Below are 23,585 nucleotides of genomic sequence, written 5' to 3' on the forward strand. Positions count from 1 at the left end.
CAAAAACAGAAACAGCTGTCCTGTCCCAAGACAGCAAAGTACAAAGCTAAGAGTTATTTGTTACCTCGATTTTTTTTTTTCCTTTCTTGTATTTCCCTCGTGCCTCCTTCACTTCTGCTGTCTCTTGCACTGCCTGGAGCCACTCTTTATCCAGGGCTGTCTTCAGTTACCAGTCCTGCAGAGAAAGCAAACATGCAAGGGGTAAAGCAGGCTGCAAAGGAGGACCACAGCATAGAAGACAGAAGCAAGTCTCTGAACCTGCCTGTTCAAAGACTGCCAGGTCTCTGAACAAAGCAGAGAGCCCACGAGAGGACACCGTGGCATAAAGGAGAAAAGAGAGCACAACAAATAGCCAATCTCCTCTGGCCAGGTGAGGGGCTCAGTACAACAGCCCTAACTTGGGGGACTTGGAGTACAGGAAGCCTGGATTCTCTTAGAGATGGGGAAAAAGAGAAACTAAGGAGAACTCTTAGTTCCTCTTCAAACTACCTTTCCACCTTCTGCTGCTGCCACCACTGGAATAAAGCTGTCATGCTTCCCCCATACAGGAGTGTCCATTTACACACAGTGAGAGGCAGGACAAAGCATATCTGCCCACAGAAGACAGACTTAGGGAGAGTATCTAGTTACTGTTAAAGTCACCTATGTAAACTACAAGCCTAAAGATGTAACACATGGCCCTGCCAGATTAGAAACTACCCAGGGAACCATGATTTTATGCAGATACTGGCTGGTCATATACACTAACATGATGTACTAAATACTGCCACCTTTAGAAGGCCCTGATGACACAGAGAGGGCCACTGGAGCCCATACTATGCAGTAGAACTGCATAGTTGAACTGTGAGATCTTCATTATCTACCTTAAGCATTAACAAACCCTGGTTTTGCTTCACTGTTAAACCTTCTGGAGTGAAGCCAAAAGCAAAGCATACACCTCTACAATACAGCAGATAAAATGAGCTAACCCAAAGAGCTTGTACCCTGAGCAAGAAGGAGGACTAGCAGCCAGACCCTGCTGATCTGCAAAAGGCAAATGCAGTAGCTGTGGCAGCTGCTGTGCTTTGGAGGAGCACAGAGTCCCTCCTGTAAGCAAAGGCAGCAGAGAGATCTCACAGAGCTTCAGACCAGGCTCCAAGGAAAGAATGATTAGACCGTGTCTGATCCTCAGAACATCACTGAGCTCATGGACAACCAGAGCTATGAAACCTGGGGGCTGGGCTAGAGAGCCTCTTGTGGGTAGGGAAAGGTCTTCAAACATTTCTCAGGTCTGCTCTTGCACAGCAGCACATGGTTGGAGTGGCAGTCACCCTCAGTTACATCCTCTCTGCTGCTCAGGACCAAATTGCTGTGACAAAAAAAAAAAGCCATTCTGAAGAGCTTTTGGGGCTCGCTCACTTCTGTCTCAAGCAAGGCAGCAGCTCCTGGAAGGGGCCCTGGCCAGGACAGCACACAGCAGGGATTGTGAATTGCATTATTGGAAATAATGGGTTTCTAACCCAGTCAGAGGGGATGTTTGAATATACAAGCTGACAGTCCACCTCTCTCTCACTTCCTTCCTAGATTATTACAAAATTCACTTTTTCCATTCCCCACACAGATTACTGCAGCAACTTTGCTAGCTACAGTGTCAGAGGCCTTCACCAAAGCCAGAGTAGAAGGGCCCGAATGGGGACCACCAGCAGAGACTTTCCCAAGCAGTCAGTTCCAGGTGAGCCAGACCCAACTGTACCCACAGCCTTTCTCAATTACTTAAAAAAGCCTTACATTCCCACCTGTGGCACCTGAAACACTGGGCTCTTTTCCTGACCTTACTGCCTTCCTTGTGTGGCTTCTTGTCTTCCATTGCCACTCTGAGTATCTGTGGCTCCTCTCTCAACAGCTCACCATCAACCTGGAGAAAAGGTGACCTCAGCATAGCAGGCTCCTGGCTCACCTCTAACATTCCCCTGTTCTTCAGCTCCAGCCAGGAGCACTGTCCCTAAAGGCCACAGCACCTGTCAGTCACTCCCAGCCTAACTCCCACTTGCACAGGGACACAAGTTGCACAGAGCAGTGATAAGCTGAGCTTTATCCAGGAAGAAATAGCCATGAGCAGCTCTGCCCTCAAATCCTGGAAATGACTAAAGCCTTCCTATTGCCCTTCAGCATCTCCAAGCCAAACACCCACATAGATGCCAAGTAGGAAAGTCTACAGGGACAATGAGGATGCTGAGGGCCCACGGCCCTCAGGCAGAGACAGGGGTGCCAGAGCCTTCCATTGCCTATCTAAAAAGCAGCCAGCCAGGCCACTGTGCAAGAGGAATAGGTGTCAGAACACAACATGTCCTTAAGTATGTGGGGGCTTGATCCTCACTCCACTAATGCTTGGCCACAAGGCAGTGCCAAGAAAAACCACAGCTAGGACCCTGGCTAGAAGCAGCTGAGCATGATCAGGAGGGAGAAAACAAAGGGAGAAGACTGAATAATGCTCCTACCACCAAGGCCAACAGGACAAGGATAAAGCAGTACCAGGAGCCTTGTCCTGCCACACAGGATTTCTACTTTGCGTGGCTTGGGAGGACAGCACAGCATACCCACACAGCAGCAAGAGAGGAACAGAGATAGAGGGGCCACTCTCTTCCATCCAGCCACAAACCAGCACTCACAGGACCATTGCTGAAGCTGCTGCTCCCTCACACCTAGTCCCCTCCAGTTCATGCAGCTTCCACAGACATTCAAGAGCCCAGGCTGGTCCTCAGCCTCAGATTCAGCCTGGGACAGGTGCTGCAGCTCTTCCAGTGGTACTCAGAGCACAGCAGCTGAAAGCCTTGGGGCTGCAGGGTCTGGAGTCTGCAGTGACAAATCTGAGGGCTCATCAGAAAGTGACACAGTTCTGCATGGAGCACAAGTGAAGGAGAGGACATCTGAGCGACAGTCCCATCATCAGGTGTGCCCCACACATCCCTGTCCTAAAGGGCAGCACCCAACTGCTGCACCCCAGCTGTGCCCCTTCTCCTGCTGCAGAGGACACCAGGCCTACCTTTCCAAACAAACATCTCCACAGAGCCAAGCCCAGCAGTCATGGTGGGGGAGAAGCACTCGGAGCCTCGGCGGTGTGGGGAGGGAGCAGCGCGTGTAAACGAGCCTGTAACGAGTTTGTAATATGCATGTGTGGCGCGGCCTGCGCAGCGTCATCACAATGGCACAGGCACTTTCCCGCCTCATTGCCTCCCAAATGGATTTTAAATATCATTCCGAGGACACAATTATTTAAAACGCTGAACTAAACACTCACTAATGGGAAAACGGCGTGTGGCCTGCAGCAGCCATTCCTCATGGGGCCACTCTGCCCATGTCACCCTCTTCTCCAGCCCCACAGCCTGCATGGGGCCAAAGGGAAGTGTTCTCCTTGTCGGAGGCCAAGCAGCACACCACTGGTACCAATCATGGGACCAGCTCAACACAGGTTGCTTACGTGAGAACACACCCTTTGACCCCATCCCGCTGTCTCTGACCCCAGAGCAGCACTCAGCCTGGCCTGAGGGGCACTGCTAGTCAGCCCCTGGGGCTCTCCTGGCTGCAGCTCCACATCAGGGAGCACCTCACCCCACTGCAGGTCTTTCAGTTTGCCCCAGTTCAGCAGCAGGTAATACAGGGCTGCACAGAGAGGACATGAGAACAGGGATGCCTCCTGACCCAAGTTATATGGTCCTGGAAGCCACAGTTACAACATAAGATTTACTTTCTCACTTAATTAACTTCTTCGTTCACGAAGCCTAGCCATGATAATTAACTTCTGAATACCTCCCTCACCCCCAGCACATTCCCAAGCAGGGGAGATGAAGGAAGCAGCATTATTGTTGGCTACATCCTAGACTCCAGAACAAATGGAGCACAAAGAGAGAAAAAACAAAGAAACAAACTATTTGCAGCAATCCTTGCTGGGGAGAACATAGATGGAGACACAACTCCAAGGATGCCATGGACCCTCAATCCCATTACAGTACAGGCAGCACTAGGGACGACAACCTCACGCAGCACTGTGTGTACTCACAGGGGAGTGTCTGCCTGACCTTTGATCATCACTCATCTCCCTTCCTCCAGGCAGGGAGCCCAGGCCACCACGAGCTACCATTACTCAGGGACAACACCCTACCTCCGATTAAACAGAGAAGGGAAGGGCCACAGACCAGCACTGTCCCCACACACCAGCAGTTAAGCACAGAGAGGATGAGAGTCCCTTGCTGGAACTCTGGCTGTACATCAGGAGTTCATATTTTAACAGCTTTGGCATCACTAGAGCTATCCATCACTGGCTCATTTTCCTTTGAGTGCTGAACCGTTCTAGCCTCTGCTATTTGGAACAGTGTCTAATGATGCACCGGAGCAGCCACCTGGCAGCATGGTTGCCAAGGGACACAACATGGGGAAAGGAATACACGCAGGTCTGCATGCTGCTGCCAGCCTCCACTGCCCAAGAAGCTCCCTCCCCTCAAACCTGCTCCACTCATAACAGACCAGAGGGATGCTCTGCCTCATGGTCCTCCACCACGTGAGGGGAAGAGCACATGCTCTTAAGCCATTGCTCTCTTACAGAATGGAAAACAGAACATAGGCATTGATGATATTTTTATGAACAGTCATTCAGTTTGTCACACTCTAGTACTCTTTTTGAGAGGTTGAAGAGCGGACCAAGGCAAAAAAAAAAAGCTTCTTCTAACCCATAGACATGCATAGCTCATTAAAAACACAGACAGGGGGCCAGGAACATGCAACATGACAGCACTGCAGTGTTACAGCACTAAAAAAGCCTCCCTGGGAGACTTGTGAGGACACAGGCAGATCTAGACAGAGACTCACATGGAGTAAGGCAGCCACAGGATACTTTGGAAAAGAGCCTGCACAGGCTCCGAGTTAAGCTTTGCTTTTATTGCAACTTGAGTGCTTCTGGGTCATTCTCACAGCAACCAGTATCCTGTGAATCCGTGCTGGATGGCAGTCTACCCCTCCTCCCAAAACAACTTCATCCAGATCTCGCTGGATCCACTAGGACAAGGGCATGGAGCCACAACTCCAGTCTGGAAACAGCTGAGCTGAGGAGCAGTTCTCACCAAAGCTAATCTGTGTCAGCACAGAGTGATCCCTCAGGAAGACCATGAACGACATCCTGTGCAGGCATCCCAGAGCAGCTCCATGGGAATATACTGTGGGGAGACAAGCAGCAGGATCCCTGCATACCTAGAGATGAACCCACCTCCACGTGGAAAATGTGAAAGGGACAGTCTGGGCAGGTTGAGTGCAGAACTCACCCATTCCAAGAGCAACCTCCTCCTTCTGCCTCTCAGTCTTGGTTCATCTGCACTACCTGTCCCCATCTGCAAGGAAATGCAGGGATCTAGTAAGAGGAATGTGAGGCCATTCACCAACTCCATTCTTCAAGCCTTCAGTGACAGGATAGGGGGCAGGTATAACATGAAGTAGGATGCTCAAATTTAAGTATTGGAGAATCAAGCACTTGCACCATTAAAGCCTTACTCCTCGGGGGCTCGCTCAGTGCTAATGCTCCACCAGACACCTCCAGGGAACAGCTGCTCATCTTGCCATAAATCGGCACCTTTCCTGGCTGGTTGTGTGGGTATCTGCCAAGAGAGCCAGGGTACCAGGGAGGGAAGTTGCACAGTCCACAGGCAGCCTGCTCCAAGCAGAGCAGCACAGGGATCCTTCCCACGCTGCAGGAATGGATCTGAGATCAGGTAGTCAGACAGACCCATCTCCAGGTCAGGAGCAGAACTGCAGCTCCAGGCTGCTCCTCAGCATTCCTCGTCTCCCAGAGAGCACAGCTGCACATCCCACTGCTGGGGAAACGGGAGAGCAGCTGGAAAGGAGAGCAAGCACAGATACATGGCCTAGGGAGCAATAGACTGGGCAAGGAGATGGGCTGCTCACCTGTTCGATGCAAGTGGAGCTTGCTCAGCGTCCCACTCTCAGGCTGAGCTGTGTCAGACCTGTCTCCGATCGCTGCATCCAGCTGAGCGACCCCAAAAACCCGGCCCAGGGGCAGCCCCGACGCAGCAGCTCTGCCACCAGCACCAGTCACACAACCTGTCCCTACAGCACAGCCACCACAAGGCTCACAGGAAGGAGAAGTAGTACAGTCTTGTTGGGCAAAGTGCTGCTCCACTCCTGTGCTCAGATCCAGTTTACAGGCCCGGCAGGGTGAAGGGAGCACTCTTCAATGCTGTCCTACAGCCAAAAGGAAACAGAGTACCCAGTGCAGCCCCTTCCCTCCCTCCCCCAGCCAGCCACAGTCCACAGCAGCAGGTCTAGGTCTGACAGGATGATGCTCAGCCCCAACCCTGCTGCCTCCTATACTCTCCTGAGGAGCATCATGGACATCTTGTCTGGCCCACACTGCCAAGCCAGGCAGATCAGTACCCATCACAGCTCCATAGCTCATGAGACTCAGCATCACCTCACAAGTTTGGGAAATCCAGGATTGCCCCACATATTGTCACCTTGGACTAAACACAGCTCTGGTTCCTCCTGGTTACTCCTACCCTGTTGTTGGCTGTGAACAGATGTTAGAGTCAGACATCCAGTCCAACGTGAAGCTGGGAAGAGGCACTGGAACAGGCTGCCCAGAGAAGTTACAGATGCCCCAAGTGTTCAAGACCGGGTTGGACAGGCACAGTGGAAGGTGACCCAGCCCCAGGCATGGGGGTGGAACTGGATGGACTTTAGGGTCTCTTCCAACCCAGATTACTCTATGATCTCCACCACAACTCCACCCAGAATATGCCCCACGCCTTTCCTTTCCACTGCAGACACTGAGGCAGCACCTCTGTGCAGGAACCCAGGACAGCCCCGCACACCCCAAGAAGGTGCTGTGCTCATCCCCACCACAGCTCTGGAGGTCATCGCCTGCACCATCACTCTGGACACAACACTTCACCCTGAGGGCTTCCCAAGCTCCATGTGGACAGAGAACCTGTTCATGCTGCCTGCAGGGCCCTGGATCATTCCCATAGGAAGCACTTGGGAATACAAGAAAAGGCGGCCAGAGCCAGTTATTGACACGATAATACAAGACAGAACACAGGACACACAGCCCTAGCCCAGTTTAGAGCCCTGCAAGACAAAGTTCTCTTCAAAGCAAGTGGAGGCAAAGGCTACAAGTCCTAGAAAGAAGATACTGTTTGTTTCTCCTGTCAGTCCAGCTCATTTGGCTTTGTTTGTCTCCCCTACCTAAAAGGGAGAAAGCCTTCACCAGGAGGAAAAAACCCAAACAACAGAAAACCAAACAACAACAAACAAAACCAAAATAAAAACCCAAGGAAAAACCCGTCAGAAAAAAACCCTTTACCTTTGAAAACAGCTTATAAACATGAGAAACCCCCTTACCACTGCTAACTACACTCCACTTACCCAGAGGGATTCAGCTTCTGCTCTGACCAGTACCAACTGACAACCTGGGCAAAGACACCCACCAAGTAAGGAAGCACTTGAAGAACCACAGGAAAGTCAAAGACAACAGAAACTTTTAGCAGTCAGGAATCTGAAAACCAGGATAAAGAGTTTGGAGAACTGTGGAGAACTCACTCTGCTTCCCAGAACAGCCCTAGCTCTCCTCAGGCATGCCCTGTGGTCCCTGCTCCTACTTGTGTGTGGTTGTTTTCAAACAGCAGCTGTTCTTCCAGCCCTACCAAACACCCCCCCCCCCCCCCACAGTTCAAACTGCCTCACACTTTGCAACACCAAAATTAAAGACACAATGTGTATTTCTATGCTTTTTTTATTTGCAGGCAGCCAACAGGAGGCTTTGCTTTCTCAGTTGAGTAAGACTGAATACCAGCTCCTGCAAGACTCCACAAGAAGCGGGGCCCGGGCTGGTTTCCCTGGGGCTGGGTGGTCACTTGCTGCTGGTGTATTTGGTGACGGCCTTGGTGCCCTCGGAGACGGCGTGCTTGGCCAGCTCGCCGGGCAGCAGGAGCCGGGCCGCCGTCTGCACCTCGCGGCTGGTGATGGTGGAGCGGTGGCTGTACTGGGCCAGGTGCGAGGCCTCCGAGGCCAGGCGCTCGAACATGTCGTTGATAAAGGAGTTCATGATGCTCATGGCCTTGGAGGAGATGGTGAGGTCTGGGTGCACCTGCCGGGGGGTAACCGAACCCCGTTTCACACACCCGTCACCCTGGGGGGAACAGGGACCCAGCCACCCCAGAAAAGCAGGGCCCTGCTTCCCATCCCAGACAGGGCACTCTAACACCAAAGGGACCCACAGCTGCCACCCTGAGGGTCTCAAGTCATGGGCCACTTGCATTAGACTGAAGAGAGGCTCCCATAATGCCACAGCAGCTTTGGGATTGCACGATGGGAGCCCCCCCCCAATCCCTGTGGAAAACAAGACTCCGAGGGATGAAAACACCCCAGTTTCCAGAACCTGCTACAGGCTCATGCTGATGACTGTGGCCTAGACAGTGCATTGCTAATTCCAAAATCTCTTTTTCTCATCTCACCAGAGATTTTAACACCTACTCACAAGCCCAGCAGGAGCTGTTCCTGCCCTCTTTACTTCTATTCAATTACTTCTTCAAGCAGAGCCATACAGCAGCACTTGCTCTCTCTAGGAAACCCTTTCTGCTCTAGATCCATCTATTGTCTCCCACCCCCAGAATCTGTTCCCCCCCCCAGCTTCTGAGCCTCAACTGGGGCTCTCCTGTACCCACTCACCTTTTTTTTCATCTCACTAAAAAGCAGATTTCTTTCCTTCCTTCCTCTTGTAGTGTTAACATGCAATGGGTAAAAGTAACTTCAGGGATAAAGCAGTTTCTAGCAGAAAAGAAATATTTACTCACCTGCTTCAGTACTTTGTAAATATAGACTGAAAAGGTTTCCTTTCTCTTAGATGTCCTCTTAGATATTCTGTCCCCAGAGATGGAAACACGATCACGCTTCTTCCTAGGTTCTGAGCTCATCTCAGCCTCCAACAGAGCAACCAGCAGGTGCCATGGGGCTGGCTATATAGCACAGGCCGCAGACCCTAACCTGCCTCAGGTGCAGCCCCCCCCAGGGAGCAGGAGCAGTACACACCTGTGGCTGATGATTTCTCTGGGCACTAAATGAAGGGTGGTTGGCCTGAGAGGAGCTTTGAAGTGACAGATTCAATTAAACTTTCAGACCTGAGAAAAAGTTTGAGGGTAACCTGGGCAAAGAGGGAGGCAAGAGCAGTAGCATCAGATTCACAGGGAAAAATTGCCAGAGAAGAGCCATTCCCAGGTCCACCAGGGGTTTGGTGAAAGAAGAGATCCTCCTTTGGTGCAAGGGTGTGAACTAGAGTATTCAAGGTACTCCAGAGTCAAATGGGTGGAATCACATCTGTGCTATGGAACAAGTACCGCCCTCAGCGGGAACTCGGTAATGGGAGGGAATGTCACTGCGTTGTAAACTCCCCACCAGCCAGATTCCCCTGCTATCTCAGCTACCGGCTCTTAGGACTCCACCTGCTGCACCAAACAGGGCCTGGAATGCCAGCAGGGAGGCAGGGGAGGGCTGACATCCCACGTATGGATTTGATCTGTCTTGTAAACCAGCGATCACACCAGCAAGAGTAAATATGACACAGGAATCAGGCTAAGCTAGGAAGACGTGTAGCAACAGAGTAGAGTAGAGAAAATAGAGTTTTCTGTCCTTTGGAGGGAAATGGAAACATTTCAGCAGGCATCACAACAGCAATTTCATAGAAGGACCGTGCCAGTATGCTCTTCCAGGAGGGGGACACGCCGGGGTCTCTGTGCTGCCGTGCGCAGTCTCCTGCTTAGGGGCACATGCCATACTGGCACATTTGAGCAAATCACCTCTTCCAAGGAGTGAGCCTGGGAGACCCAGTCATCAACCAGTGACTCTGCTTCTGCTTGTGCAGCCCACAGTGTTTCACTGAACTGTTGTACTCTGGCCTGTCCTCCTGGGGAGGCACCTGATCACCCTCCGTGAGTGCAAACAACCGTCACTGTGACAGGGCGGGGCAGGTTGTTCAGTGTCACAGAAGGGCCTCTTGCTCCCAGGAACTGAAACATCAGTGATCAGGCAGGACAGGCTGGAACGGTCATGGCAGCTCTTTGTGAAGAAGAATGGGCTTGAAGATACAGGGCAGTGGAATACTCTGGGAATGGGAGGGACTCATACTGGGACTAAGGAGCAGGTGACATCACCACTTGTGCTTTGTAAGAGGCTGTGTGTTGACAAGGAACAACACAGGGTCCCCACTCTGACGGACATTCCACTACCCCCTGATTCACAGAGCTGTGAACAGGTGAGACCTTTGTGTTGGGGAAGACTTGTCACTGCAAGGGGAGCTGTGTGACCCTGGTCTCAGGTCATAGTACACGGGCTCTCTTGTGATGAAGGAGCTGGGGGCTGTTGTATCCCTTCCCAGCTGCTGCCATGTCTGGCACTGGCAGTGATAGGCACACAGCTGGTTTTTCTGACAAAATGTTTAGTTAGAAGGAAGCCCTTTGGTGGAGGAGCAGCAACTGATCACTTGGCATTAGGCACAGGGAGACTTTACACAGCAAGGGTGGAGGCTCATCCACTGAGCAGTAGAGTCAGATTTGAACTCCCAGGTTTAGGAAATCACCATTTGCTTCCCTGGACTGCATGTGCTAGAGGCTGTCCGTGCTGCTGTGTGCTGGGCTTGGCTCCCCCTCGTGCTGTTTTTGGTGGTGTATGGATCTACTTGCAGCACACAGACAAAGGAATCCCATAACCCTGCACCTGTCACTTCTGGCTGTGGCTGTGTTAGAGCCAACCTCAGTTTTAGATCACAGGCAAGAGTAAATGTGCAGGCTTTAGGCCACTTCTTTCAAAGACCATCCTAGCAACTAAGGAGCAATTCTTGTAATTTATCTATAATTTTGCTTTTGTAAAAGACTAGAAAAGTCCCAGCTGAAACAGCTCTAAGTGCCACTGCCCCAGCTTGTGGCTGCCTCAGATCAATGCTCCACGACATCTGTTGGGAGCTGCTTCAGTGCAGTCCAATGACGTGTCACCACAGAACAAATGAAGGTTTAATCAAGGCTCATAAAGCATGTGTATAGATTCCATTTTACAAGTCTTGGCTTACTGAGACCTCTAGTGCAGCTACAGCTGCTTTTGCTTTGAACATGTACCTGTGGTCCTTGTTTATAAATCAGAGACATCTCTGGACCCAAGAAGTTCCCCTCTCTTGGCAGCAGCAGACAGGTAACACAGCTCTCCTCTTGAATGCTCGACTACTGCCTGTCATGCTGGCTGTCATCCCAGTGTCCCCAGGCCCTCCTCAGGATTTAACATTCCCAAAGAACTCAGTGTAAGATTGTATCCTGCATTTATTATTGCCACTCAGATCTGAAATGCAGTGATTTGTTGCCAAGTCTTTGGTAGGAGTAAGGAAGAGCAGGATGAACAGCTGTAGCCTCAGACAGGACTCCCTGACCTCACCATTTTCAGAGCTACTTTGCAATCCTTTCAACTCACCAACACTTCCTACAACCCAGAGAGCAGAACAAACAGACAAGCGTTAATCTATTCTTGTTTAACTCTTGTGACCCATTAGCTTTTTAAGTAATCGCTTCCCTATGGGTTGCTTTTACTCCCCCACTCCACCTCACAACTTTGGAGTACTCCACTGTGAGATATTCATCCAAGTGACTTTTCACTGCTATCTAGACTTTTCTGCAGAACTAAGTTGGAAGCATTTATACTATATAATAATATATAGTATACAATGATTTATCTGCATTATTTTATCAGAAACTACTTTTTTTGTTCTCCTCTCAGATCATTGCTAAAAACAGTGAAAAACCTGAAGGTTCTGCTTTATCTACTGGAAGCAGCTCCTGTTGTGACATTTGTCCTATGACTGACACACAGTGCTTCCACAGCAGCACAGCCTAACTTCGATAGGCCCTTTAGGAAAGAAAACCAAGGAAATGCTCTACCCAAAAAGTCAAAGTCAGTCAGCTGGCACTGGAGGAAGCACTGCAAGGGAGCACAGCTCCTACATTTGTCCTGTCCTTTCTCTCCCCTGGCAGCATGTGGTCCTGGAGAGGCTGCTGGGCTACGTGAACCCTTCACATGACCAGTGCAGCCATTCTCATGTGTCATGATAACTCATGATCAAAAGAATCTATTTGGTTTGATTTGCTACCTTTCCCTTTAGTACTTTTTAGTTGCTTTAATTATAAATTAAAAATTTGTTTTATTCAAGCTTCTGTGGCACAGGGCGAGGTTTAAACACCAACTTTTTCAAAAATCTGTTATTGCAAACAAAATAAGTTTAGTTGGTTAGTCTGCAAGAAACTTGCAAGGACAAAATAACTCATAGTCCAGAAATCCTACATTACTGAGTCTCATTATTAGACAATTCATGGAGAAGGAAAAAGCCACACCTGAGCCACTGTGTTGCAGAGGACACATGCTGGTGTTCCATAGATCTACATTGTGTTTCTGACTTTGATATCCACAACCCTTTCAATTTGTGTCTGCCACCATCTACAACAGAAGCATCAGTGGCTTGTTCCCCCTTCTGTCACCTGCTGGAAACCCGGTGTTGGCTCTGGCTGAGCAGAGGTGTCCCAGGTGTGAGGGTCCTGCTCACTGCTTAGTGCCTGCAGAGCTCAGTACTCACCACTTCATGTAACCCTCAAGTTCTGCCACAGCTTTGGCTGTACTGAGGAACTGAACCTTCAGCAGGAAGGGTTGATCCTCACTTAAAGCTCAGCCACTGCAAGCCCCAACTACCACAGCTCACAAAACAAGACAAGATTGTTCTTCCCTCTTTATTGACTGATGGATTCTCAGGCAGATCTGTTAATTACACTGTTAAATAATAGTTAAAAACAAACCAAGGCCAGAGAAGTTTGAAGTGAAGTATCTAAACTGAAGCAGAAATTGGGAAGGAAGAGGCAGGAGAAGCTGGGCTGGGGTCTCCACCTGTGTTACACTGTAGCTCAGACACCCTGACGGCCGCTGCCGTGACCCTGGGCCATCAGATTCCAGGGCCTGGCTCGGATGGGACATCATCTTAATATGGAAACGGTTGCCCAAATGTAGCCAGACTGGGAGAGAAGAGCTCTGTCCAGACACAGAGGTGCAAGGCAAGTCGAGGGGAAGCAGTATTGCAGCAATCCTAGAACAAAGCCAGCGAGAGCAGCAGTCCCGCTCCTGCCGGCGGGCGGGTGACTCGTGGCCACCGCCGGCCCCACAGAGCACCGAGGCCAGGGGCTCCTCAGCTCACACGTTGTGGGTCCGTTTGGTGAGCTGCGGGTCCTCATCCACCAGCTTGGACTTGAGATGTTCCTTGTAGGCAAGGATGTCCCCTTGCCACTTGGTGATTGTCTGCTTCTCACAGACCCAGATCTCCTGCGCGACCTGAGAACAAGCACACGAGGAGGAGGAGGAGAGGTTTGCAGTACAGCATTTTACTATCTTATCAAAATGATAAAGTTAACTGAAAACTATTCTCTGAAGTCTGGCAAGAAAAGTTCGGTAACTCTCACATTTCAACTACCAAACAAAGCATCTGCAGAGAAACATCTTCCTTGTTTTTTTCTGCATAATTTATACAAGATTTTATAACTGAAAATCCTGGACCCCTCTACATTTCTGATTTCGTTCATGCATTAAGAAGAAAAGCCTTTCTTGCTAAACTGGGAATTGAAACAAAAGTAGTTCTTGACCTGAACTACTTGGATATAACACACTGAAAAATAAAATTATACCTGAAGTTGTGGCCAAAGCTATAGCTGACAAATCAGTATTTGACATTTGTGCTAGGTTTTTTTCTATATTTCAAGTTCCTAATATTTTCCTGGGCTATCTCAATAATTGTTTAACATGAACACAGTAAAGGAATTGCGTGCAGTGATTTTTTTTCACTCACCCATCTTTTTGGGATATGTAAAAGCCAGTGAGTTGAAAACACCTTGTTTTAATTACTTAAAGTGTTAAAAAGGTGCTCTGACAAAATTCATGACTTTCGTTACCTGCTGGATGAGTCTGAAGTCATGGCTGACAAGCATCATTCCTCCTTCAAACTCATTGATAGCATCTGCCAGAGCATCTATGGTTTCTATGTCCAGGTGGTTGGTGGGCTCGTCCAGGAAGAGCATGTGGGGGTTCTGCCAGGCCAGCCAGGCGAAGCACACACGGCACTTCTGCCCATCCGAGAGGTTCCTGATGGGGCTCACCTGCCAACACAGACACAGCTCGGGCTCTGCAGGCACGTCACAGCCTGCCACCCTGACCCAGAACACTTGGGTCTCACCCTGGGCTCCCAGCAGCTCCATGACACAAGAGGACAAACGTTCAGTCAGCCTTATACCTACACTGAGCTTCTCCCACCCACGGAACAAGGGAATTCCAGGGGCTTCTGAAGAATGAGTCTCCCCAGCAAGACCCAGCTTGTGCCAAAGATGTGCAAGGACAGTTGACTGGGGTCTGACTGGTGTTTAATGATATAACCATCAAACTACTCTCAACTTCTGCAGTGATAAATGGCAAAAACAATGCAAAAATCAACACTAAACTGCAGTGACATTGACACCTCCTGTCACACACGTGACGTATGATGCACAGGAGCACGTCATGCTCGGACTTACTAGTACCACTGGTGAGCCTCTTGTCTGAACCAAGGGGACCTCACACCCAGCTGAGATCTTCTAACACTTCTGGCTGGTATTCATCTCAGAAATGAGAGATAAGCGAACTAGTTCAAGTTACAATTAAAGTGTGCTCAGGTCTAGCACTACACAACTTGTCTTCTTTTCACCCAGATTCTGAGGGGGTCACCCGTTCCAACCCACGTCTTGCTGTGAGCCATTTTTTTCTCCAATTTCAAAGGATTGGATTTTGATGCTACGGTGAGCCATGCTGCATACTGTATCACACTGTCAGACATCAGTGGAGGAACAGAAAACACAGCAGCTCTACTCCCCTAATGAGCAAAAAGCAAACCTCAACAGCTCACACTTACCTGCTGCTTCCCTGTCAGACCATATCTGCCAATGATTTTCCTCATCTCCTCCTTCTCCTTGATCTCTGGGTAGCATTTCAGCATGTACTCCAGGGGTGAGAGGTCTAAGTCCAACTGCTCTTGCAAGTGCTGCCAGAGAAGAAAAGTCAGCTTCAGGCTGTGCAGGGCACCCACTTTATGGCCCAAAGCACATCCCCCCTTACACCTCACACCCCTCTGGTACCAGCTGAGCAGCAGAACACAAGAGCCAATAATCCTACCCACAGGATAGGCCCTGCACTGAACTATTAAGCAACAGCTTTAATTTCAGGAGCAGAGTGCTGTTTCAGAATAGCAGGTTTGTCCACCACCAAACACAAGGCAACCAGCTCTGCCATTAGCAGGAGGGAGGCTGAACGGGAAGGACCACAGTCAGCAGGGTAAGGACATGAGCTGGAGCCTATTCCATGGACAGTTCCTTCCCCCTTCTCTGGGTACAGAAGGGCAGCAGTGGGAGGGGCCTTAGAAGCAGAACTAGAGGGGCAAGTTTCCTCATTCCTGACAGCTTTTTCCTCTACATTCCCTGTCCCTGGGGGCTGCTGCAGGAGTACCTGGTGGTATCTACCGATCTTCACATGTGAGTGCTTGCGAATCATCCCATCTGTGGGCAGCAGCTAGAAAGGGAAGATAAAATCATTTCAGCGGGAAATCTCTCCTCTTGCTGTATGTCAGAAATACAGAATCCAGCCATCTCCACTCTGGCACAGGGGAGGCAGCCTGAACACGTAATCTGAGAGAAAAAGCCCTATACTGCAACGAGACCTCAGGATTTCCGAGGCCTGAGACTGGGGTGTTCTGGCAAATAAGTGCAGCTTTGTTGAAGACTATCCCAAGAATAAAGGTCCAGAGCAGGGTAGACAATGTAGGAAGCAAACCTCTCCTGTGAGCAGTTTCAGCAGTGTTGACTTTCCGGCTCCATTGGGTCCAACGAGAGCTACACGGGTATCCAGGTCAATCCCAAACTCCAAGTTATTATAGATCCATGGCTGAAAACCACAAAAATCATGCCACATATTATGCTTTTTCACTGCTCCCCAGACCCCTCTGCTGCACCTGTAATGCTCTGTCCTCAGCAGACCCAGCATTAACACTGCCAAGGAGTTTGCTCCACTAGTCATATGCTGCAGCCTGATCAGGAAGCTCAGCCAAATGCCTCCCACTCCCAAACCAAGCAGAAGCACAAGGGATTTGTGTATGCACACTCCCCATACTCACCCCATCCTTGCTGTATCTGAAGCTGACATTCTGCACCATGATGACAGGAGGGGGGATTTTCCCACAGGGTGGGAAGTAGAATGACAGAGTCTGTTAACACAGAATATCCACCTGTGAGACACCCCGGAGCACGAGACAGCCCGGACATTCTGGTACAACCATCCCTCACTACCAACATCAACTGTAGACCAAGGCACCAGACTGCAACTTTTTATAAGCCCCTCTATCAACTTACTCACAGATATATTCTGATGAGCTGCTTGCAAGCTCATCTGCTGCCTAACAAGTCCCTATTTCTTCCCCCTTGAAGCAAATGTGGGCTTGTACTCTTCAAACCAGTAGGAGTTGCTCTGAGAATCCTCCCCCATCTCCTATGAGCCTTTGGCACCCATTTCTGATTTCTGTATCTGCAAAATAGCCTCAATGGTATGACAATTCCACTTTCCTCCCCTAAAAATTCCTCCTCCTCTTCCCACTGTTCAGCATTATTCCATGCTGAGTACAGGGATCCTTGGCATCAGGAAGGGTATCTTGTTCTTGCTCCCAGCTTTGTCAGCCATTCCTTCTGTCTGCTAAAGATCATTCTACTTCTGTAGCCCAGGTTTCCAACACTGATCCCTAGATGCAATCCCATGTGTGATCCTACCTTATCATTCACAACTCTCTCTGTCAAGCCAGAAGCCATCATCTTTTGAAGAGTCTTCTCCTTGCTCTGAGCTTGCCTGGCCAGCTTTGCACTGCCATGGCCAAATCGTGCAATGTAATTCTGCAACAAAGCAAAGTCAGCCAAAAGCCACAGAGACAAGGTTGAGAAGGGGCAGGGATGCCCACCTGCATGGGTAGGAAGGTGCTTATGCAGCCAGGCAGGTACCTTCATATGGGCGATCTGATCTTGCTCCCAGTGGAATCGCTTCATTTGATTTTCTTCTAGTTCCAAACGAGTCTTTACATACTGATCATAATTTCCCTGGAAAGAGACCATGGGATATCAGATGTGCCCAGAGAACAGCTCCTGTTTCTGCTGGTGGCACGGGGCACAATTTACTCACTGTGTAGTACTTGAGTTTGCGGTTGTGCATGTGGATGATGTTAGTGCAGACGCCATTCAGGAAGTCCTGGGAGTGGGATATCAGCACAAGGATCCGCTTAAACCTGGGGCACCACGTAAGTTGTTAGAGACTAAGCTAGGAAAAGAATTCCTGTTTGTTGGCCTTGATGGTGACAAAGGCTTCACATGCACCAGATTTCTCTTGCCTTCAATCAGATTAAGAACAAAAAGGTCACAGCCTGGGAGATGCTCTAGGAAACTGGCAGGAAAGCAGCTACAACCAGCTGCTGTGAGTAAATCCTGCCAACACCTTTCACTGTGGTAAAACACCCTGCACCACTGGACCAGTCTTTGTCTGTTGTCACAAGGAGCCCAGGGCTGGCTGCCCATGTGGCAGGTGACTCATGCTACTGATGTAGCTGACTTCATTAGCATCACACTTCCAAGAAGTTTCAACCTTCACTGCTCACTTTCCCCTTCGTGTAGACTCCCATCTGTTAGGCACCTTGTGCCTGGCTGCACTCCGATTCCGTACAACGATGGGTCAAAGCCTCCCAAAAAGAAGTTCAAACTACTTCCCTAAAACATCTGACTTTTAAAGGAAGGATGCAAAAGATTTAACTGACAAAGCCCATGGAAAAACCTCTGCAAAGGCAAAGCCCCTCTCACAATACAGTCCTTTTAATGTACACCCCAGATAACCTGAGTTTCATAACTATTCCTAAGCTTTTTGCCTTACACCTTCACATTTTACCTTTGTTTATGAAAACCAGTCACCAACACAATAGATGAAACCAGCACACTCAGATACTACAGTTCTGCTAAAACAGAGAAACGGTGGGCAGGGAGATGAGCTGGGAGCCAGGTCTAGAAAGCTCATGCTACTGGTACAGCACACGGTGCTTGTACACAGGCCGCCAAGGCCTGCTCCTGGCTTTCCAGGAAGCCTCTTTAACTTGGGAGTACAACCCAGCATTTCTCATTTCTTCAGTGACAGGGAGACGGGGCCTGTCTTGAATTTGTTACCCTTGCATCAAGAATCCCACACAGCAGCAAGCAGAAGATGTCACTGCGACCACAACACAGTTATGTACCCACAAGAACCATAGACAGTTACTCCTGCAGCACTTGCTCACGTGCTGACAAGATGTTCCAGCAGAAAAGCGCAACCCACAGAAGCAGCAAACTCCTCTGTGCTTACGTTTTCAGCTCTTCCTCCAACCACACACAGGCATCCAGGTCAAGGTGGTTTGTGGGCTCATCGAGCAGCAGCATGAAAGGCCGAATGAAGAGGGCTCTGCAAGGACAGGGGAGATGACGGCGTAGGGTGAGAACGGGTAACCCAAAATCTCTTAGCTCTGCTCTGAGTTCTCAGAACTGTGTCCATGGCTCTTCAGAGTCAGGAGCAGGCGGGCATTCTCCCAGGAGGCAGCAGGCACTATAGCACTCACCTGGCAAGCGCCACCCTCATTCGCCAGCCACCACTGAAGTCCTTCAGCTTTTTCCTCTGCATGGCTGGCGTGAACCCCAAGCCGTGAAGGATACGTGAGGCCCGTGCTTCTGCCTTATCAGCATCCAGCTCCTCCAAACGTTCATACAGCTCCAAGAGTTTCTCACATTCCGCTGAAAGAGAGCCTGCCTGTCAGCACCTCTGCCAGTAAAGGGCTCTCAGCTGCACCTCTGCACAGCTAGGAAAGCTCGCAAGCCCTCTGCCCTACTTCTATTCAGCACCCTCCATTCCCAAGCCTGAGACGCTTCTTAAGAAGCTGCATGGAATAATTCATCCAAAGAATTGTCATTCCATTAGCATCACTGCCATGTGGCAGCTGGGGGAAATAGGTACCACAACATGTGAAAACTCCGCCAAGGAACCCAAATTTTCTTTGGTGGGGAAGGAAGCGGAGGAAATGTCCCCTGGGACTCGGAGAAGCTTTACCGTCTTCATGAGCCAGACGTTCTGCCTCTCGCTCCAGCATGGCCCTCTCTGTATCCACCTCCATCACACACTGCAGAGGGGTCTTGTCACTGGGGGGCATCTCTCGCGTCAGGTGATAGATGTCAATATGCTCTGGGATGGGCACTTCTCGCTTCCCAATAGCTGATAAAAGCATGGATTTCCCTGTGTGCAGATAACCACTCCACAATTAATTGTTGGATTCAGTGAGATCCAATGTCACAGCGAAACAGAAGAAATGCACTCAGATCCCATTGACTCCCTCCCTTTTCAAGCCCAGAAAATCCTGAGCAATTTCTTGCCCAAGAGGCCAGAAGACTTGGAGACACAGCAAAGCCCACTGCCTCACTGTGACAAGCTGCCCTCACAGCTAAGGCTCACCACCCCAAGGACAGGACTGAGACACGAAGAAGCTTTTTGGAAACCACTTCACTTCAGCCCTTGCTCAGATTTAGAGAACTTTGTTGTACTTCCTGCTGTCTAACCAGGTCTAACAGCTGTTACTAGGGCCCCATATTCCAAAGACTTCTAACATAGAGGGAAGTAAAGTACTCATCACTAGAGAACACTAGTGTTTTCCTGAAGGTTAAAGCAGCTGGTCACTCTTACTAGCACTTCTCCAATCACACCCATATTCTGCATCTCTCAATGTAGCGTCACCTTCTCCAGGCACTGTACAGTTGTTTTCCCAGTCAGGCCAAACCACACACTCTTTACTCCTCCATAATGTGCACGTTCTTTGACCAATACCATCAGTATTCGGTTTACTGGCACTACTAAGCAAATCATGTAAACAGGAATCAGACAGATTTACAGATCCCAGACATCTCACCCAATTCTCCACCGAAACAAGTTCAAATGCACGGTCCAAAGCCAGAATGCACTCTCAGACTTCTATCAGCAATCCTAGCAACTCCCCTCTCTGGGGAGAGACATGGGAGAACAGGAACTGCCATGGCCCAGCCATCTCTGTCCAACAGCCCTCTTTCCAGTTTCCAGCATCTCCCACCTGCACCCGCCCAGCTCCTCAGCAGCACAACACCCTCACTGAGCTCCAGGGAGCCACGTCACATCCCCACAGCTTACCAATGCCATTGAGTCCGATCAGACCATAGCGTCTCCCAGAGTTCAGCTCCAGTTTGGTGTCACTCAGCAGCTCCTGGCCGTGGAAGGTCAGGGAGAGGTTAATGATGTGCACATCAGTGCTGTTGGGGTGGGAGGCCAGCACTCCTGTCACAGCTCGGGCAGCAGCTTTCTTTAATTCAAAGTCCTCCAGCTCCTTTGTAAGAGCATCCACCTCTATACGCAGAAAGATCAGAAGCGTTACTGATTTACAAATACAAGGGAAGCCATAAGGCCCTGTACAGCAAGGCCCAGGGGTACAAAAACAACTCCCAGCCCCCATTTCTATGGAAGAGTTGAGGATGCTCAGATGCAATGACACTCAGCTTTTCATCTTAGCAGATGGATATACATAGTTTAACAGGAACTTCCACCTGCTAAATATCTAAATACCATATAAATGAAATAGGACCATCAGAATTAAGTCAGCAGCCAGAAGAGTGAGCCAGTTATCTGAGTGTCATGAGACTAACCCCTCCTGCAGGAAGTACTAGGATAGGAAGAGACCTTACAGAGTACTGCTTGCAAGCTTAAGGAAAGGGTTAGCCAAAAAAAAAATTGGCTAGAAAATGAATGAAGGGAAAGGTTAGAGAAGAAGTAGCAGCATTGGAACAGGCTCTACTCATTGTCGGAGAAGCTACTATGTTCATCTGCATGTTTCCCTCTTCCTTTCCTCCTACAGTAACAGCAAATCATACAATCACAGAATCCTAGAATGGTTTGGGTTGGACCTTAAAGAGCATCTAATTCCAAACCCCCTGCCAGGGGCAGGGACACTTTCCACAAGCCCAGGTTGCTCCAAGCCCCAACCAACCTGGCCTGGAACACTTCCAGGGATGGGGCAGCCAGAGCTTCTCTGTGCAGCCTGTGCCAGGGCCTCGCTACTCTCTTTCCTGTCACGCTGACCTTCTGTTGCAGCCCAACTTCACTGCTCGGTGAGATGCTGCCCTTGGAAGCAGCAAACGGCACTGGGGATCTCGGCAGCGCCGCTGCTGCTCAGAGCAGAGAGCTGAACGACAGCCTGGCTGCTAGCATCTAGTGCTCCTGGCAAAATCACCCACTCAGCCAAATCACTGTGAACACCACAGTAAATGTGCCTCAGCCAAGGAGCACAAAATGTCACTGGTGGTCACATGGGACCCCTCTGGACAGTGCCACAGAGCAGGAAGCAAAGAGGGGCAAGGGCGTTTTCCCCCTGATGTGTGAATAGCTATGGAGAACTCCCAATAAGAAATATGCCAGTATCGACCCGTATGGAATCACAGGATCTCCTGAGCTGGAAGGGATCCCCAAGTATCACCCAGTCCAGCTCCTGGCCTGGCACAGGATACCCAAACAATGCCACCATGGCCCAAGAGCACTGTCCAAACGTTCCTTGAGCTCTGCCAGGCTTGGGGCCATGACCACTGCCCTAGGGGGCTGTTTCAGAGCCTGGTATAGGTTGGATATGAGAAAAGGTTCTTTCCCCAGAGGGTAGTAGGGCACTGAACAGGCTCCCCAGGGCAGTGGGCACAGCACCAAGGCTGCCAGAGCTCCACGAGTGTTTCGATGATACTCTGGGGCACATGCTGGGATTGTTGGGGCTGTTCCTGTGCAGGGCCAGAAGTTGCACTCGACGATCCTTGTGGATCCCTTCCAACTCGGCATATTCTGTGACTGTGACCCCCTCGGGGGGGAAGAGCCTTTCCCAGATTCCCGCCGGTCCCGGCACAGGCCTCGCCGCTCCCACCGCCCCGCCCGCCCCGGGCTGCACCAATAGGGAGGCGATATGCAAATGAGAGACAGACGGACAGACAGAGAGGGAGAGAGAGACAGACAGAGAGAAAGAGAGAGAGCCCCGCAAGGGGAGAGACAGAGAGACAGCCTCACACGGGGCAGGGAGAGGGAGAGAGAGACAGAGAGAGAGAGAGGACGAGCGAGAGCGAGAGCCCCGCACGGGGGGAGAGCCCCGTGGCTGCGAAAGCAAGCTGTCCCTCAGTAAGCGTTACCTATGTCCTTCAGGGCCGACACCGCCCTCTGACAAAGTCTCTCTCTTTAACAGACACAAAGTCTCTTTTAGAGACAGGCTCTCAGACTCTGCAAACCAGGTACGTCCCAGAGAAACAGGTGAGGAGAGGGTGAGAGCAATAGCAGTAAGAACAGAAAGAATTCAAGTGCTGCAGTGGTCCCTGCAGCAAGAAAGAAAAGCCCAAACAAAACAAAACGAAAAACCAAAAAAAAAAATCCAAAAAGGTCTGGGCATCAAGTAGATGCCCAGAAGATCGGGACAGTGTCTGTCTGAGGGGGGAGACATCATCAGCCCTTTCCATCTTCACACTGCCGTGCCTCGAGCGAGGGCCACGGGCATCCTTCACACACACGGCCCATGTGGAGCCGCCGGGGGGTCCTGCTGCCCCGCGGCAGAGTGGCCCAGACGGCAGCTGCCGCAGCCGCCCGGCTCGGCGCAGCCCGTGCCCGAGGTGTTTCATCCGAAGAGAATCAATGTCCCGGCTCACCCAGCCGGGGCACGGCCGAGCCCCAGCCGGGCCCCCCACCACGGGACACCCAGGGCAGACACGGGACTGGCCGCCCCCTCACCTGGCAGCGCCGTCCCGTTGGCCTCCGGGGGCCGGACCTCCTGCGGCTCCGTCCCGGCATCGCCGTTCTCCTCCGGGGCCCGGCGCGGCCGCTGCCGGGCCTTGGCCGCCTCCTTCTTCTTGGCCGCCTTCTTCTTGGCCAGGTCGGAGGGCATGGCGCGGGGGGGGGCTGAGACGGAGGGGAGACAGGCGCCGTTAGGCCGCGCCGCCCCGGGTCGCCCCGCCCCCGTTCCCCGCCCCGGCGGCCCCGCGAGCCGGCGGCCCCGGCCCTTAGCACGCTGCACCACCCGGTCCTGTCGAGGGCTCCCGCCCGCCCGCCCGCTGGGCTGCCCGCGCTGCCCGGCCCGGCCGCTCCCGCCCCGCGCCCCCCGGGCCCGCGCGCACCGGCCTCTCGCGCTTTCCTTCTGTCGCAACAGCCCCGCCGCGACCGCGTGCGCGCGCCCCGCCCCCCCGGCGCGCCGGCCAATCGCAGCGCCGAGTGTCACCGGCCCCCCCGGCGCACCGGCCAATCGCAGCGCCGAGTGTCACCCGGCCCCCCCGACGCTTCGGCCAATCGCAGCGCCGAGCGTCACCGGCGCTGGGCGGTGCTCGGCCCTGGGCGGCCGCCGCGCCCCCCGGTGTGCCCCGAGCCGGCCCCGCCCC

General features: G+C 51.3%; 2 protein-coding genes across 3 annotated transcripts; both read right to left on the reverse strand.

The window, feature by feature from the left end:
* Positions 1 to 7,793: 7,793 nt before the first annotated feature.
* Positions 7,794 to 10,863, reverse strand: LOC127463500 (late histone H2B.L4). 2 transcript variants are annotated; one of them, XM_051773012.1, is made up of 3 exons: positions 9,834 to 10,863; positions 8,835 to 9,181; positions 7,794 to 8,128 (listed from the first exon to the last, which is right to left on the reverse strand). In XM_051773012.1, exons 2-3 carry the CDS (start codon positions 8,952 to 8,954, stop codon positions 7,892 to 7,894), a joined length of 357 nt encoding a protein of 118 aa, XP_051628972.1. In that variant the 5' UTR covers positions 8,955 to 9,181; positions 9,834 to 10,863; the 3' UTR covers positions 7,794 to 7,891. The 2 variants fall into 2 exon arrangements, with proteins under 2 accessions (XP_051628972.1, XP_051628971.1); XM_051773011.1 differs by having other exon boundaries at positions 8,835 to 10,863.
* A 1,917-nt stretch (positions 10,864 to 12,780) lies between these two features.
* ABCF2 (ATP binding cassette subfamily F member 2) lies at positions 12,781 to 23,432 on the reverse strand. The gene is made up of 15 exons (XM_051773009.1): positions 23,328 to 23,432; positions 22,945 to 23,112; positions 20,332 to 20,544; positions 19,228 to 19,410; positions 18,743 to 18,914; positions 18,493 to 18,588; positions 17,293 to 17,395; positions 17,115 to 17,210; positions 16,890 to 17,009; positions 16,244 to 16,333; positions 15,904 to 16,014; positions 15,580 to 15,642; positions 14,990 to 15,118; positions 14,001 to 14,204; positions 12,781 to 13,386 (listed from the first exon to the last, which is right to left on the reverse strand). Exons 2-15 carry the CDS (start codon positions 23,096 to 23,098, stop codon positions 13,249 to 13,251), a joined length of 1,872 nt encoding a protein of 623 aa, XP_051628969.1. The 5' UTR covers positions 23,099 to 23,112; positions 23,328 to 23,432; the 3' UTR covers positions 12,781 to 13,248.
* Between the last annotated feature and the right edge of the window lie 153 nt (positions 23,433 to 23,585).

Source organism: Manacus candei, unplaced genomic scaffold (genome assembly GCF_025592945.1).
Source record: "Manacus candei isolate 608988 ecotype Guabito, Panama unplaced genomic scaffold, ASM2559294v1 h1tg000164l, whole genome shotgun sequence".
Taxonomy (NCBI): Eukaryota; Metazoa; Chordata; class Aves; order Passeriformes; family Pipridae; genus Manacus; species Manacus candei.